Here is a 16799-nt window from a genome sequence, read left to right on the forward strand (position 1 = left end):
CTTTAGACACTATTTGTGCAGCAGCCACTTGGGCCACTCCTCATACCTTTGTTTCTCATTACAAATTGGATTTGGCCTCCAGGGATAGAGCCGGTTTTGGTTCTACGGTTCTCAAGAGTCTGTTCCATTGAGCCACCCAGGATAGAGGTGCTAGGGACGCTGTCCCATCAAGCAAGAATGAAGGCGAGATTGACAACTTAACATTGAGAAGTTATGTACCTACCATAACGTTCCATGTTAGTTGTCTTCTCTCGCCTTCTTTCTTGCGACCCTCCCTCCTACCCCCTTGCCTGGACAGACCTTGTTTTCCTTTGTTTGGAAGATTGCTTCTTTAGGCACCAGTTAGTTACCTGGTTCCCATTGCAGCCCTTCCTTTAGGCTAATTGCTTTCTTTCCTCAGTGGAAAGTTTTTTGTGCTAGGTGTGTTTCCCTATAGGTACAAACGAGATCTGGGTACTTACCGCCTTGCATCATGGGATATGGGGCTGCCTCGAGCTGGTAAAAGTGACTCTCGAGCTTAGCAAGTGCCGAGTCGGAGCCGAGGATCGGCTCTGAACCCATCAAGCAAGAAAGAAGGCGAGAGAAGACAACTAACATGGAACGTTATGGTAGGTACATAACTTCTCATTTATTAACATGCAAATGAATGTCAGCATGTTAATGAGAGTTACCATATATGCAAATAATGAAGTTAAACATACTTTCCTGGCTTAGACATGGTCAACAAATGTAACTTCTTGGGTTAATTAGGACCATGATCAGGACCAGGTAGCCAGGGATAGCCTGATGGTCTTCTGGGCAAGGAAGATGTAAAACTGCTTGGCAGATACCTGCTTTATACCCAGACTCTACTGGCATCCCTAAGGAGCAGAAATCCACCCAGCCTGAATGGGGAAGGGTGTTTATCTCTGGAACGTAGGACTCACATCTGGTCTTCTGTATCACAAGTTGCAGTAGTAATTGCCACTACAACAATGATGTACTCAAACATCTACTATCATGGTAGGTTCCTACATAATTGTACTTTCTCTGTGCCTTCGGCCTTTCCACTTTGTTTGCCCTGGTGATGGTCTAGTCTGTTTCTGTTTAGAATTAGCTGGCTGCACTGCTTACTTGGTGTATGGGTGGCCTGCATGGTTGCTACATCCCCTTGAACCTATGAGACATGTTCCTTTACTTGTTAACCTTTTTTATTCATGGCTGCATGTTCTTATCTTTCACGTTGCAGTATCCAGTGGTGCAACAGGTAGCACACTCACCTTTGACACAGAAGGCTGTGGGTTCTCTTCCCACTTCAGGTAGATAGATTGCTGATGTTACATTGCAGCATAAAGGGGGTGCAGCATTCATAAGTGTATTGTCCATCAGATGAGACATTAAACTGGAGCATTTCTCCCTGGGCCTCCCCTGAAAATTGGCTTTGTTCCAAGTCGGACTTTCCCGGTTAACAAATTTCAAATAAATAAATAATTAATTAAAAAACTGAGCCCATCTGCTTGAGTTGATGGTAGCTTAGGTGGCTGAAAAGGATCCCACAGCGCCTGTCAAAAAGAGAAGGTATAGTTCCCCAATGCTCTTGCCAGATTTCCCCTGGTAATGTAAGTATCACCTTGGATCTCTCCTGAAAAGAGGCTACTAGCCTGGTGGGATTAACCTGGTCTACAAAGGATAAATAAATAAGTGTATGGTATGATTCTGCTGTCACCCAGGTAGTTTTACTGTCCGTGATTCACTTCTGCCATAAGCCTCTTCAAAGAGGCTCTTTGATGATAGATATGAATGGATGATGTTACTGCCTCAGTTGATTTTCATAGAAGACCATCCTTAGTGATTAGAGATAGATCCTACCCCCCCCACCCCCCCATAGATGGGCAGTCCTCCCAAAGCGCCTTGACTGTTCCCTGTATGCTAGGTAAGTATGTATTGTTACATGTTATTAGTGTGATTACTAAATCTACATTATTCTTAATTTTCAAGATGCAGGGGGGGGGGGTTCTGGTGGTGTGGAGGGCATGACCACTTAAGTACTCAGTGCATGACTTCATAGGATGACTCATCATGAGTCCCTGTCCATCACTAAGTGCGAGAATAACTGGAAACATTTGTAAATTTGTCAAATGCTCAGTGGTGGAGAAGGGTATACATAGCTCTGGATTCCATCATAAGGTGAGAAATTGGACTCTGCTAAATCACACGTCTTCCACCCTTCCCTGCCTCTCCAACTCTATCTGTAAAAGACACATCAGACGTAGCAGGAGGACTGGTTTCCAAAGCTGTTTATATACATTCACAAGCAGCTGTAGTTTTGACTAAAATGTTTTTACTTTGCCTCTCCTGTATGACAGAGTATACTAAAATGCCTTTTTTTATGGAAACCTTGTTTTGTATTTATTTCCTTTTTCCCAGTTGGTACTTCATATATTTTAAAATTTGTCTCCCAGTGCTAGAATTCAGGCGAGCTGAAGATAAGTAAGTGGTGGAGAACAGAATAGAGTAGTGACACTTTATTGTTAGGCCAATATTTTCTTACTTGCTGGTAGAATAGTAAGTTGCCTTTAAGTATGTCTCACGGACCATTTGTTTCTTATACTACATAACAAAAATCTATTTTTGTGTTACAGTGAAAATGACATCACAGGGGTGTTGGATCACACATTTTGTGTAGAACATAATGCCTATGGCGAAATTATCCAACACGAACTCAAACCAAATGGAAAGAGCATCCAAGTTACAGAGGAAACCAAGAAAGAGTATGTTAGGTAAGAGAGCCAAGAGTTCCATAGAAGTTGTCATTATGCAGTAGTAAATAAATGGATTGAATGCTGCTTCTCTTTCAAGTGGTACATTCCATTTACTGTTGTTGACCAGATAAGGTTTTCCTAAATTGTAATAGCTTTTTTCACTGTGTAATCTCAAAATGCAATTTGCAGGAAATACTTTTTTGTTACATTGATGTTTGACAGTAATAATGTAAAAACAGAAATAATTTCACTTCTTAGATCTATGCTGTATGTGTTATAAGTGCCAAGAGCTATGTAGAATGTATCTTGCTTTTTTCACTCCCACACAAAAGAGCATCATCTTCTGTTCCTTTTTCTTAAACCAACAAGTACCTTTATTCAGTCAATAGTGTCCTTATTTTTTAAAGACTTAATGTAATATATATTGATGTTAAGTTGTCAATCTCACCTTCATTCTTGCTGGATGGGTTCGGAGCCGATCCTCGGCTCCGACTCGGCACTTGCTAAGCTCAAGAGCTAATTTTACCAGCTCGAGGCAACCCTATATCCCATGATGCAAGGCGGAGATTACTCAGATCTCGTTTGCCGCTAACGAGGTGCCTTCTTTACCAGCTCTAGGTAAGTGAACTTTTAGAGACTTTTGTCTACCCCTTTAACTTTATATATATAAATATTATTTTTGTTAATTACCGACTCACTTTAACCCTATTCCTGTCAGTGTTCCTTCTTTTTGAGTAAATATTCCCTTACCCCTAGTTAGGCCTTAGGCCTTCCCCTCCCTAAATTTTTCCTGTCAGGGATTTTTTGTGTGTGACTGTCTGTTATCCCTGTTTAGTTTAATTTAATTTGTTGGACTGAGTGTTTTTGTGTGTGAGTGTGTTACTGGTGTTTCATCGACACAGTTCTGTCGAAGGACACTAAGGTCTCAGGCTTCAAGAAGTGTGACTCGTGCTGTCAGAAGATGTCTCTGACAGACGATCACACTTCTTGTGTTTATTGCCTGGGACCTTCGCACCTGCAGGACCCTTGTGCTATCTGTCATGCTTTCAGCCCAAGAGTCCTGCAGGAACGAAAAAATAAGCTCATATTAAGGGGCTTATTAAAGCCCGAGAGCTCCCCGACTACGTCGGCGCCGGGGAAGCCCTCGAAACCTGTTAAGCCATCGGCTCAGGCTTCCAAGCCGTCGGCTTCAGGTACTTCCTCACCAGGCTCGAGATCAGCTCCGGCCGGAGCCGATCTTTCTATACCAGTCTCAGTATCGGCTCCATCCGGCGCCGATACTGTCAAGTCCAGACACTCAGTGTCGGCTCCGGCTGGAGCCGACGTATCTTCGGCTCCGATGGCTCCATTGATCTCAAAAAAGAGATCTCGATCCCCTTCTGTGGAATCCATTCATTCGGCTCCGAGATCACCCTTGCTCTCGGAGTGGAGCCATCGGAGCTGATCTTCTCGGTCATCCAGGCTATATCTGATCACGACCTTGAGAGAGTGGTGAGTAGACTATTAAAGTCTCAGGCATTGGCCCAAATACTCCATAGCCCATCTCAACAGATGGTAGCTATGTCACATCCACCGAACATTCCTCCTTCGACTCTCTTACAGAGCTCGGAGCCGGAGCTCCTCGGAACCGGTACCGTTGTGACTTCGGAGCCGATACCACCCCTTTCGGCTCCGTTGTCCTCGGCTCCGATTTCCTCCTTGAGACCTTCATTGGAGTGATCCGGGCGTCTAGTCTCTCTCGTCGGCTCCGAGGGGGCGAGTGGCATCGGACCCTTGTCCGACCCCGTTCTCCCTCTCGGAGCTTCAAGCAGGTGAGCTCGGCCCCGACATCTGCCTCGGAGCATTCCCTCTCGGTGAGGCCTGGGGTTCCTATCTCTTCGGAGTGGCAACTTTCTGGTCTCTCTGACGGGGGAGCCTTCGAGGTGATGAGGAGTGTACTAGCCCCTGGGCTTAGTCAACGGACAGTTCCATCAGCTCCTCCCACTACAGTGCCTGCTGACGTCTCTTCCCACTCTCTTGCTCCTGGACCCAGAGATCCAACTCCTCAGGTTTCCCCATTGGGAATATCTTCCTCTTCCGAGGCTTCTCCTGATCCGTCAGGAGAACCCCCCCATAAGAGGACATGTAAGAGGAAACATTTAGACTCCCCTGAGTCTACTACATCAGATACTGACTTGGATGAGTCGGAGGGATCCCCAAGGTCCTCCTCTGAGGATGTCTCATTTTCAGACATCCTTGAAATCCTTAAACAGAGGGGGAACTGGCCCTCCCTTAATCCCTCTGAGGACGAGTCAGTATACCTGGAGGCGTTCGGATCTCGACCCTCCACCTCCTGGGTGTCTCCGCCTTTCGACCCTCTCATGGAGGTAGTGGCTCGGAAGGCATGGATGGCTCCAGATTCGGTGGAACCTATCCCCAGGAGACCTTCAAAATTTATTACTGCCCCACAAGATAGACAATACTTAACAAAGGGTGTCCCAGTTGATGCCATGGTGGTGGCTGCTGCCACCAAGAAGGAATTAGCTGATCCTTCAGTACCTGTCCATCCTGCTAATAAAGATTCTAGGACTATGGACAGGTACGGTAAGCGGATTTTTTCTTCAGCGACTTTTGCCATGAGATCGCTGAACTACTTATGCCACTTCACCCACCTTCAAAGAGATGTTCTTAAAGAGTTGGGAGAAGTTTTACAGGATCCGTCAGCTGCTGGGTCTCAGGATAAGATTAGCTCACAGCTAGGAATCCTTAACTCCATTGCTATCTCCTCCATGCAGCTCATTTCTTATGCAGCTGATGGAGCGAGTAGGGCCACAGGCACAGGAGTGGCTTTAAGGTGTCAGTCCTGGATGCGGCTTTGTAGTTTTGCAGACCCCTTCAAGGCGTCTTTCACAAACTCCCCTTTTGATGGCTCGACCTTGTTCGGTCCTCAAGTGAAAGACACTTTGACTAGATGCGAACAAGATGGCAAGACTCTTTCTGCCGTAGGAGTCCGTTTCTCCACCCCTTCTAGATCTTACCCCAAAGGACAGAGGGGAGGGAAAATGTGGTTCCACAAATCTCAAGGAGTCACGCCTGACGCACAAAGTCAGTTTACCCCCAGAGGCAGAGGGGGTAACAATAATAGACGCCCTAGGGGCAGAGGTGGTCCGCAGAATCAGGGTAGCAGAGAGCCTCTTTCTGACAAACCCTTCCAGCATCCCTGAGATGTTGCCCGATTGTCCGCCTTCGGAGGCAGTTGGGGGAAAATTATCGCTGTACCCAATAACCTGGCTTTCTTTTTCTCAAGACAAATGGGTACAGTCAATTATATCCGAGGGTTACAAAATTCCCTTTATTCAAACCCCAATTCAACAAAAGGGAACCCTTCCAGACGTTCCACCCGGTCTAAGGGAACTAGCAGTACTAGAAATATCAAAACTGCTAGTAAAAAGAGCCATCCAGCCAGTCCCAGCGGACCAAATAGGATCCAGAATCTACTCAAGGTTCTTTTTAGTTCCAAAAAAGAGAGGGGACTGAAGACCATATTAGATCTGAGCAAACTCAACAAGTTTGTAAAGAAATCAAGATTCCGGATGGTCACGCTTCAGTCCATTCTGCCCTTTCTGGGCAAGGACAATTGGATGTGCTCGATAGATCTTCAGGATGCGTACTATCACATAAAAATTCACAGACGCTCCAGAAGATTTCTCCACTTTCGGCTGGGGACCAGTCACTTCCAATTCATAGCCCTGCCCTTTGGACTCACTACAGCCCCCAGAGTGTTCACCAAATGAATGGCAGTGGTTACGGCTCACCTGAGATGTCAAGGATTCCAGGTGTTTCCATATTTAGACGACTGGCTCCTAACTGCCACCACTAGGCATCAACTTCTCCAAGCCAGAAATTACACCATTCACACTTGCAGAGGGCTAGGAATTTCTATAAATTTCGAAAAATCTGCCTTCTCGCCTTGTCAATATATTACTTTTATAGGCGCAAAATTGGACACCATACAACTTTCAGCAAGGTTGACAGACCAAAGGATCTTGGACATTCAAAGACACATCCAAGTGATTCTATTCAGCAACAAAATTCAGGCCAGATTTGCTCTGAAAGTACTGGGTCTTATGGCGGCCGCCATAACACTTCTTCCCCTCGCCCGCTTTTACATGCGGCTTATACAATGGATGCTATTCACCCAATGGTCCTTTCAACAACTTCCCATGCATCACGAGATCATAGTAACTCCAACTTGCAAAAGACATCTGACTTGGTGAATATCATCCCCTCAAATCCATCAAGGCAGACCATTTGTTCCTCTTGCCCCGGTTGCCACAGTTACATCGGACGCCTTCCTGATCGGGTGGGGGGGGTATTATCAGGGCAGAATGGTCCATGGCACTTGGCAACCTTTCGAGTACCATCTGCACATAAATGTTCTGGAGATGAGAGCAGTGCTTTTAACGTTGCAAGCCCTCAACGACTCTCTTCCCCTGGGAACTATTGCAGTCCAAACGGACAATATGTCCGTAGTGTGGTACATAAACAAACAGGGCGGAACCAAGTCCTATCCACTGTGTCGAGAGGCTCTCAGACTTTGGCAATGGGCAATCTCCTCTCACCGGTTTCTTATAGCAACGCACATCCCCGGGAAATCCAACATCATAGCGGACAGATTGAGCAGAGCTATTCTCATGCCTCATGAGTGGTCTCTCAAACAGTCAGTGACAGAAGAGATTTTTCAGAAGTGGGGCCTTCCTTGCTGCGACCTTTTCGCTACACCTCAAAACAGCAAATGCCCAGACTTCTTCTCTCTCTTCCCCCTTCCAGGCCATCCCCCCAGAGACGCTCTAACCCAAGATTGGCCCCGGGGACTTCTTTATGCTTTTCCTCCTTTTCCGCTGATACCTTAGCTAATTCAGAAAGCAACCGCCTTGAGAGCCAAGTTGATTCTCATTGCCCCTTATTGGCCTCGACAGATATGGTTTCCGTTCCTACATCATTACCTCTTGGTACAGCCATGGCATCTGGACCCGGTTCCAGATCTTCTGACCCACCAGTCGGGTCAACTGCACCAATCCATACCTTCTCTCAACCTCACTGCTTGGTTGCTCCACTTCCATCCTTAGCCAGGCTTCCTATGATTTCTAATCCTGTACGGGATATCATAGTAGCTTCCCTAAAATCTTCTACCAGAAAGATCTACACTAGTAAATGGTGACGTTTCTCTTTCTGGGCAAAAGCTAGGAACATAGACCCCTATACTGCTCCAATTAATTCGGTATTGGACTTCCTAGCTGACATTTTTAATTCAGGATCCTCTTCTTCCACAGTGAAAGTTCAACTGGCAGCCATTTCAAATTTTCATATAGGCTTTTTGGACCACAACATTATGTCACATACACTTTGCAAGGCATTCCTTGAGGTATCTTTTTATTGAAACCTCCAATTAGAGACCCCCCACCACAGTGGGATCTAAATTTAATTTTAACATCCTTGATTCTTCCCGTTCGAACCTGCAGCTGCCTGTTCTTTGAAATTGCTTTCTTGGAAGACACTTTTTCTAGTTGCCATTACATCTGCCAGGAGAGTATCTGAGCTTCTTGCTCTCTGTGTTCGCCCTCCCTATCTAATATTCCACAAAGATAGGGTATCCCTAAGAACTAATCAGTCTTTCTTACCAAAGGTGGCATCTCAGACTAACCTAAATCAGTCCATTGATCTTCCAGTATTTTTCCCGAATTATTCTGATAGAGCTGAACAAAAATTACATTATCTCGATGTTCACCTTCAGCTGAGATATTATCTGGATAAGACAAAAATTTTTAGGAAATCTGATCAACTTTTTCTATCCTATGCAGAGAACAGGAAAGGCCTTCCAGTTTCTAAGGTAACTTTATCCAGGTGGCTGTCTTCCATGATCACTTACATTTATCAGCTCAGAGGCAAAGAGTTGGTTTCTAACCCCAAAGCCCATTCTACCAGAGCTCTAGCTACAGCTTTTCAAGCTAGACTTCCAATAGACACTATTTGTGCAGTAGCCACATGGGCCTCTCCTCATACCTTTGTTTCACATTACAAATAAGATTTGGTCTCCAGAGACAGAGCAAATTTTGGTTCCACCGTTCTCAAGAGTCTGTTCCATTGAGCCACCCAGGATAGAGGTGCTAGGTACGCGGTCCCATCCAGCAAGAATGAAGGCGAGATTGACAACTTAACATTTAGAAGTTATGTACCTACCATAACGTTCCATGTTAGTTGTCTTCTCTCGCCTTCTTTCTTGCGTCCCGCCCTCCTTCCCCCTAGCCTGGTCAGACCGAGAAGATTATACATCTTCTATTAAGAGGTTATTACCTTTTTCTAGCTGTTCAACTCCTAGTGTCACTAGATTATGTGGATCCTTTATAGAGGGTTATGATGTTATTTAGTATTTCTTATTTTCCTCCTCCTAAGTTGGAAGAAAATACTGCTATTTCTTTAGCTACCAAACGAGATCTGAGTAATCCCCGCCTTGCATCATGGGATATTGGGTTGCCTCGAGCTGGTAAAATTAGCTCTCGAGCTTAGCAAGTGCCGAGTCGGAGCCGAGGATCAGCTCCGAACCCATCCAGCAAGAAAGAAGGCGAGAGAAGACAACTAACATGGAACGTTATGGTAGGTACATAACTTCTAATTTTGCTTCTCTCACTTCACTTTCAATATATTTAGATAAATATCTTTTGCAATTTGTCATTGGGCCATTATATACCATTTCAATTGTTCAGACGTCTGTCCTTGCAGATGTTCTGAAATTTAACAGCAGATTCTCAATGACAAGATGAATGGCTCTATTACCCCGTCTAACCTCTTGCTTTGCTTGCTGGCAAAGGAGGAGGAGAAATGAAAAGAGGTCAGGAAAAAGAGGGGCTTAGACCCACCCACTCATCTAGTGTCCAGCTCTGTGGGACAGGGGGGATGATACCCTGGGCTGTGACACAAATGACTGGAGTTTGAGTTCCTGCTCAGGTGCTAGAGTAGCCAGGAGGGGAAGAATGAGTAAACAGCTGAAGCTGGTTCACTCATCCTTGAAGGGGGAACGTGACCTTTGTTCCTGTCAGCCATTTGCCACCTAGCAAGTGGAGGCTTGCAAAGACCTAAATGACCAGGACTTGGGGATATGGGTTGATGCTGATGAGGGTAGCCTTTATTGTATGTTGAGTTGATAGTGGCATGCACATATTCAGGGAGGGCTTAGGAGGTAGTTCAGAGATGCATATGCTCAAGTCGGAAACAGGGTTGGACCTCAGTAGAAATGCCCTCATACCTGAGCTGTTATTGAGGACACTAGTAGTGTCTATGGCTGCCTGGATGACTGTCCTTCCAGTCAGTTCTTGCCCTTGTGCTGAAGATCCCTCAGTAGTAGAGGAACAAATCAATAAGTAGAAGCTTGATGGTTAACAGGCATGAAGGCAGATATTACACAGAGGTGGAGAAAAAACTGCAGCCACCTTCTCCCCTCCTTTTTTATGTAGCATGGTGCCAGTTAAGGATGTCTAAGCAAGTAATGTCCGATGAGAGTAGAATCCCCATCTTCAAGTTCAGGATGGGGGAATAGTCATCAGTTTCAGAATTCTGTGGCAAAACGAATTATCGCAGCTGAGTCTGGTTGGAAGAACTTGACTATATCTGCAGGGTGTTGGAGGAGGTGGGTGGGGGAGTGTTATCACTGACCCATTAAGAAGGTTCCTTTGTGAAGGTAAACTAATAATGTAAGAAGATTCATCTGTAAGATATAACATTAAACACTCCCATGGGGGGAGGGCTTGTGGCTGTGTTGAACCCTTCCCAACGCAAACAGACACTCGCACACAAACACTCTCTCTTTATCTGCTTTTTCCTTTAATACAACTGTTCCTTGTTCTCTAAAGTAGGTATTCTAAATGTCTCTCTGAAAACGTAAAATGTGTTGTCAAATTGTTATACTACAAGGCCTTGATTGGGTGTCCTTGGAAGGTCTTGTTTGCTCGTTTATACTTTTTAGTTTTTGTGTACTGTTTTAAAGCAAAGAAGTGATAACAGTCCATGAAGTTTGAGATTGATCAGTGGCAGAGGTGTTTGTTAGAGCTGGCAGAGTAGGATTAGAGTGCTCATCCTTGGGAAGGGATTGTCCTGGACCATCCAATGCTAGTCTTTCAAGGGGCGGTACTGAAAGTAGCTGACCCAGAGGCAAGTGTTTGGCCACCTGGCTGCTTTGGTGGTAGGTCTAATTGTGAATGCATGCATACATCCACACTGGGGAGAACATTGGTGTGGGTTGCCCATCGCTCCACGGGGGGGGGGGGGGGGGGCTTAGGTCTAAATAAATACAGTTATTACTAGGATACTGTAAGGGTACAAACTGCCACTGAGGCTATCAGTAGGATGGCCTTGATCTCCCAGTTAGATATCACCTTCATTGGGAAATACCCAGGATGGGGATCAAGTGGGCATGACTGTTGGACGGAAGAGTGATGGTCTGCAGGTGCATTAGGAAGAAGCATATAGAAGAAAAGAAATTGTATTGTTTCCACCAGTGTAAACTGTTTGCTGTAAACCTTATATATGATAATTCATGTATTTGGCATTTTGAAAAAAAAAATATGTGCTGTTGAAAGACTTCCATTTACACAGATTTGACAGAACAGTCATATGTATGTATTTGATTGTAAGAAGCACACTGTCTTTGAGATTGGCAAAGTGCTGCCAGAGAATGGAATGTTTGTACTGTGCTATACCCATTTTATGCATAACTACCTCCATGCTTTATCTTCCAACGGTAGGAATTCTTCCTAAGCTGCAGTTCTCACGGTTACTCATGTTTAAGATTTCCAGGGTGTAGAGCTTCACAGGGTAATATGTTGATTAGCTCAGTCAAAGTGAGAAATCCGAGAAATTGTTAAAAAAGCCAATAAAAGTTAGCAGTTTGTTTAAAAAAATAGTTACTATCTGACTGGATAATGGCAAAGAAGAAATGTAGAAAAATTATGAAAAATCAACCAGAAAAGAAGAAGACAATGTTCTGGCTGAGCAGGCACTTAGTTCTTCATCAAAAAGTTCAGTTCAGACACACCTTTAGTACTTGAAATGGCTTCCATTTATTTAAAGGAAAAAATCAGATGCACTCAACTTGTTTAAAATAAGTGAATCAAATGACAAATGTGGAAAAATAGAAGAAGCTTTAAGTGACAATTCAGATGGGCTGATAAAACTGCAGGAATCAGATGTTGAAGACTAGCTGAACATGAGGTTTTCTAAAAATGAATTGCTTCAGAAATAGGTTCATAGGTAGGTACTAGGCTGTCTGCCCGAAGGCATTTATAAGCCTAACCAGAATGTGTTGGCTTTCGCCGGCCCCCTTAGATTAGTTCCCTGTGCCTCTGTCCAGCAGAGCCACTGAAGTGATCCCCGGGGTAAACTTTGTTTCCCATCTACTCTTCAAGGTTTCTGTTGTAGTGTGTTAGTGAGGAGCTCTGCCTAATGTAGATTGGAATCTTGTTCCAAAGCATGGGAAGTCTCTGGGACAGGAATCTCTCCCTCCAGCATGTCCTATTTATTAGTGTGGTGAGGTTTAGATCCCTAGAGCGTGTGGCTCGAGGGGATAAGGTTTTCTTTAGGTGGAGCATGTCCATCAATTCTGGGTTGGACATGGCCTTGTATGTCAGGCAGAGATCACCTCTGAGCAGGCGGTATGCAACCGAGTACATCTGGAGTTTCTTCAGTCAAGCTGCATAAGGCATCTGTTTGAGGCCAGTGATCCTCTTGGTGAGATACTTCTGTGGTCTTTCCAGCTGTTGCAGGTGTCTTGTAAGGTACATCCCAAATGGGGCGTTGTACTCTATGATGGGTCTGATGAGTAGAGGGGCACAATGACCTCTTTTGATCTGGATGCAAACCCTTTTGTTATTAGGTAGGCCACATAGAAGGATTTTGTAACCACTTTGGCAATGTGATTACAAAGGAGAGATTACTATCTACTTGGGTCCCCAGATCCCTTATTACGTTTTCTGTATTTAGGGGACTACCACCTATGTGGTAGTTTGTGGGTACTTTTTTTTTCCAAAGGGGATGACTAGGCCCTTTTTGGCATTTAGCTTGAGGCCGTGATTTAACACCAGGTATCCATCTCAGTGAGACCCTTTTGGAGGATGTCTGTGTCAGCTGGAGAGTCAGTTATAGCCCCTAGTTTGCAGTCGTCTGCGAACTTGGTCAGCCATAGTCTTCCTGTGCTTGCCTGTACCTCTGAGAAGTATATGCCGAACAGGAGGGGGTCCTAGGACTGAGCCCTGGGGAACGCCACTTCTAACCGGTTTAGAGCCAGACCTAGCTCCCACAACTCTCACTATGTGGGTTCTGTCCGTGAGCCAATTGGCAACCCATCTTGTGACATAGGGGTTTATATTCAGGCTGGTGAGCTTGTCTATAATAGCAGAGTGGGGAATGGTGTTGAAAGCCTTTGCGAGGTCTAGGTAGCCTGTGTGTACCACCTTTCCCTCATCTATAGCCTTGGTAACTGTCTCAAAGAAGTCCACCAGGTTTAGGAGGCATGATCTGCCCTTAACAAAGCCAAACTGGGTAGGGTCCAGTGCTTGGAGGTTCCCAATGTCTCTGTTAATGAGTTCCATGATGATGCGCTCCACAGCCTTGCAGACCAAGCTAGTCAGGCTTATAGGGCGATAGTCCTTGGGGTCTGTTGTGACTCCACCTTTGTGGAGCGGAATAATCGTTGCTGTGCGCCACTCTATGGGTATGTAGCCTGTGGAGAGGCTGAGTTTGAACAGTGTGTTTAGGTGAGGGGTTAGTTCGTCTTTGAGCTTGTGTAGGACGCAGCCTGGGAACACCGTCTGGTCCCATTGATGCTGTGTTTTTGTCTTTGGAGATGGCTGTTTTAACCTGTGATTTCAGGGGCTCTACATTCTTCTGGTATGGTTATGGGCCCTTTTGGGGTAGGAGGGGGGGGTTGAAGTTTGCACTGAACCTGTCTGCCAGGATGTTGGCAATATCGGTTGGTTCAGTGTATTTTGTGCCATTCTGCACGAACTCCGAGCAGATCTGAGCATTGCCACTTAGATTCTTGACGTATCTAAAGAATGCCTTGTGGTTATCTTTGGAGTCCTTGGCAATTTTTCTTTCGAAGCCCGCCTTGGACGATTTTATGAGGGATCGTAGTTTCTTGCTGATACTGGTTAGCGATATCTTCCCTTCTTGGGATTTTACTCTTTTCTGTACTAGTTGCCGCCTCCTGTTGTATAGCTTGTTTATGGCAGGGGTCCACCAGACTTGTTTCCTTTTTCTTGGAGGAGTGAGTCTTGGTTTTGCTTGGGATAGCACGATCCATGCATTCTTGTAGATGCCTGTAGAATGCATTAGTAAAGGATTTTGCAGCTTGGACAGCGTTATCCTTTAGCATGGGGGCTTTGAAATTTTCCACCTCGGTCTTGAGTAACGTGAAGTTTGCTTTTGAAAGGTTTTTCAGTATGGTTTCCTTTTCCGGGGGTGGGGGTGGAATGTGTATATCCAAAGTGATTTGTTTATGGTCAGATCTAACCAACGAGGGGTTGACCTCCGGTGTGGAACACCGATTGCCCATGTTGGTGATGACCAGGTCTAATATGTTGTCACCTCCGGTGGGAGTGTTGACTAGTTGATCCATGGCATTTTGTGTTTATAAATTCTAGGAAATGTTGGGCAAGGGAGTTAGTACTTGAGTAGTTCTCCCAGTTAATGTTTGGGTAGTTGAAATCACCCAATATTAGGGTGTTTGGTAGGACCTTTATGTTTCCCAGTGTTTCCAGAAATGCAGAATGGGGGTCCTGGGACATGGTGGGTGATTTGTAGCAAGCTACAATTTGAATTGCAGTTTTGCCCATTGCACATGGATCATCTCTAAAGCATTGTGCTGTGTCACTAACCTGGAGGTGTAGGTATCCTTGATGAATATGGATACTCCCCCCAGCTTTTGTATTTCGGTCCGGGTTCTGTGGTCAAAATGTATGGTATGAGTTATAGCCTGGTAGTGCTGTGGTGCTCTCTGGAGCCTTAAACCAGGTTTCTGTTACTGCACATATATTGATTTTCGCCATACTGAGGAGTGTCTGGAGTGCATGCATTTTGAGGTTTAGACTTCTGGCATTGAGTAGCATTACCATCAGATTTTTGCTACTTGTGCTATTTACGGCAGTGAGTTTGTCTTTTGAGCCTTGCCAAAAAAAGCACTATGGGGGTGGCAAGAGCCTTTCCAGTATTCGAAAGCCTAAGGGTGACAGATGCAAGCCATCTCTAGCGAAGCAGCTTGGCTTGTCGAGCATGTCATCCCAGGTGGACAGACACTGGATCCCCTTTGAATGACACCAGAAACTTAGCCAATTGTTGAAATTGATAATTTTTTCTTTATACCGTGGTATCATTCTTGGTGAGGGCAGGATGCTACTCAGGGAAAGGGTCATACCAGCTTAGGCTACGGGATGAGAGAGCTCTTTCATGTCTCTCTACATGTAGTCCAGGGAGGTACGGCTCAGGTCATTCACACCAACATGGACAATGACAGAGTCATATTTGTACTTGTTTTGGAGTGACCTGAGTGCTTGTGTTATGTGGTAGATCCTCGCACCTGACAGGCAGCTAACAGTAACCTTCTCCTTATTCAGCCTAGTGAGTGGGTCGTCAGTCTGCCTGACTATAGAGTCACTTATTACTAGTATGTTGGTATGTTATTTTGCCTTAAGGGCTGTGATTGTGTGGCACACTGGTTTTGTGAAGTATGTGTTTACAGGAAGAGAAAAACAGATTTTTTTCTGCTATCTAAGAAACTGAAATGAGCACAGTGCTTTAATTTTTATGAAAGTACAAATAAGCAACTGGATTGGTGTTCAACTGCAGGATTTGTTAATTGAGAGGACACATCTTGTGTATGCCCAAATATAACCATGTAAAAGCAGCCAAGACCTAATTAGTAAAGACAAAATCATACCAGAAGAAAAAGTTCTTCCTACGGAACTGTGAGAGAAGAGAAAAGCATTAAAAATTGAGAACACTAGAGTGTTTGCAAAAAAATTATTCTTAACCGAGCACAAAGTTTATCTTACCAATCGGGTTGTCAAGAGTCAGCCATGTGAGATTCAGGATGGTTAAACCCAACTGTTCTCCGAATATTTTTTCCCCTGGAGGATCAAAGATGGTTTTGGATGCCTAACAGTTTATAGAAGAAGTAAAGTTTAGACAACAAATAGTGAGCAAACTGAAGGGGACTTTTCTTCTCAGTCATCTGATAATAAGAAAGCCCATAGAGAAACTTTGCCAGTAAAACTTTTTCCATTGATTATTATTAGATTATTGTTGCAGCAACATAAAGCTATATGAGCTGTAACCTAAGGATCGGACATGTGGCCAGTGTACATAAGCTTTTGAGCACCTTGTCATGCACCATACATCCATTGCAGCACAAGGGCCTGCTGATGTAAAAGGGGATGTACAGACCACAAAATTCAGAGTTTTTCTTATCATTGAAGAATTCATTTGGATGTTTTAGCAACACTGTGAATTCTGTTTTGGTGATCAGATTGTATGTCAACTTCTGGGCATATAATTAGTCTTCATGGGGACCTTCCTTTACTTCTTCACTAGAAGTTGTAATTTTTTTTCTCTTATGCCTAGCAGAAGGGGAGCAGTGCACAAGTGGCAGACAATTACCATACAGGAATTTCCACATGACTTGTGTTTTCTTTCCAAGGGAATCCCACAGTATCCATTGGTGTGATATTTGTCGCTAATTTACCCTAAAGCCTATCTGGAACTGGCTTAATAGCTTTGATCTTTTATTTAGAAAACTGACATCTTAAAGCCCTTGCTTAGTCCTCCACAGCTGCAGACTCATGTTCATCAAATATTCACCTTCAGGAAAAAAGAAAAAAAGAACATTAGAGATAACTGAAGAAACCCTTCCTTTGCCTTTGTTTTCCCGGTTTGGGATCAGCAAAGCTACTATGGCTGTCATGGAGTCTTCAAGATTGTCAATTTGATCTTTGTTACCCCTCTGGTTTTGCTCCTTGGGAAGCCACTATGGGG

General features: G+C 44.6%; 1 protein-coding gene across 1 annotated transcript in view; it reads left to right on the forward strand.

Moving 5' to 3' along the window:
* SMURF2 (SMAD specific E3 ubiquitin protein ligase 2) overlaps nt 1-16799 on the forward strand; it is a gene marked incomplete in the record, with an annotated part of 2869016 nt that overhangs the window by 2372452 nt on the left and 479765 nt on the right. The window contains 1 exon segment of the mRNA XM_044080880.1: nt 2622-2759. Coding sequence (XP_043936815.1) covers nt 2622-2759 — 138 coding nt within the window.

Source organism: Protopterus annectens, chromosome 8.part0 (genome assembly GCF_019279795.1).
Source record: "Protopterus annectens isolate FY-2018-M chromosome 8.part0, PAN1.0, whole genome shotgun sequence".
Lineage (NCBI taxonomy): Eukaryota > Metazoa > Chordata > Ceratodontiformes > Protopteridae > Protopterus > Protopterus annectens.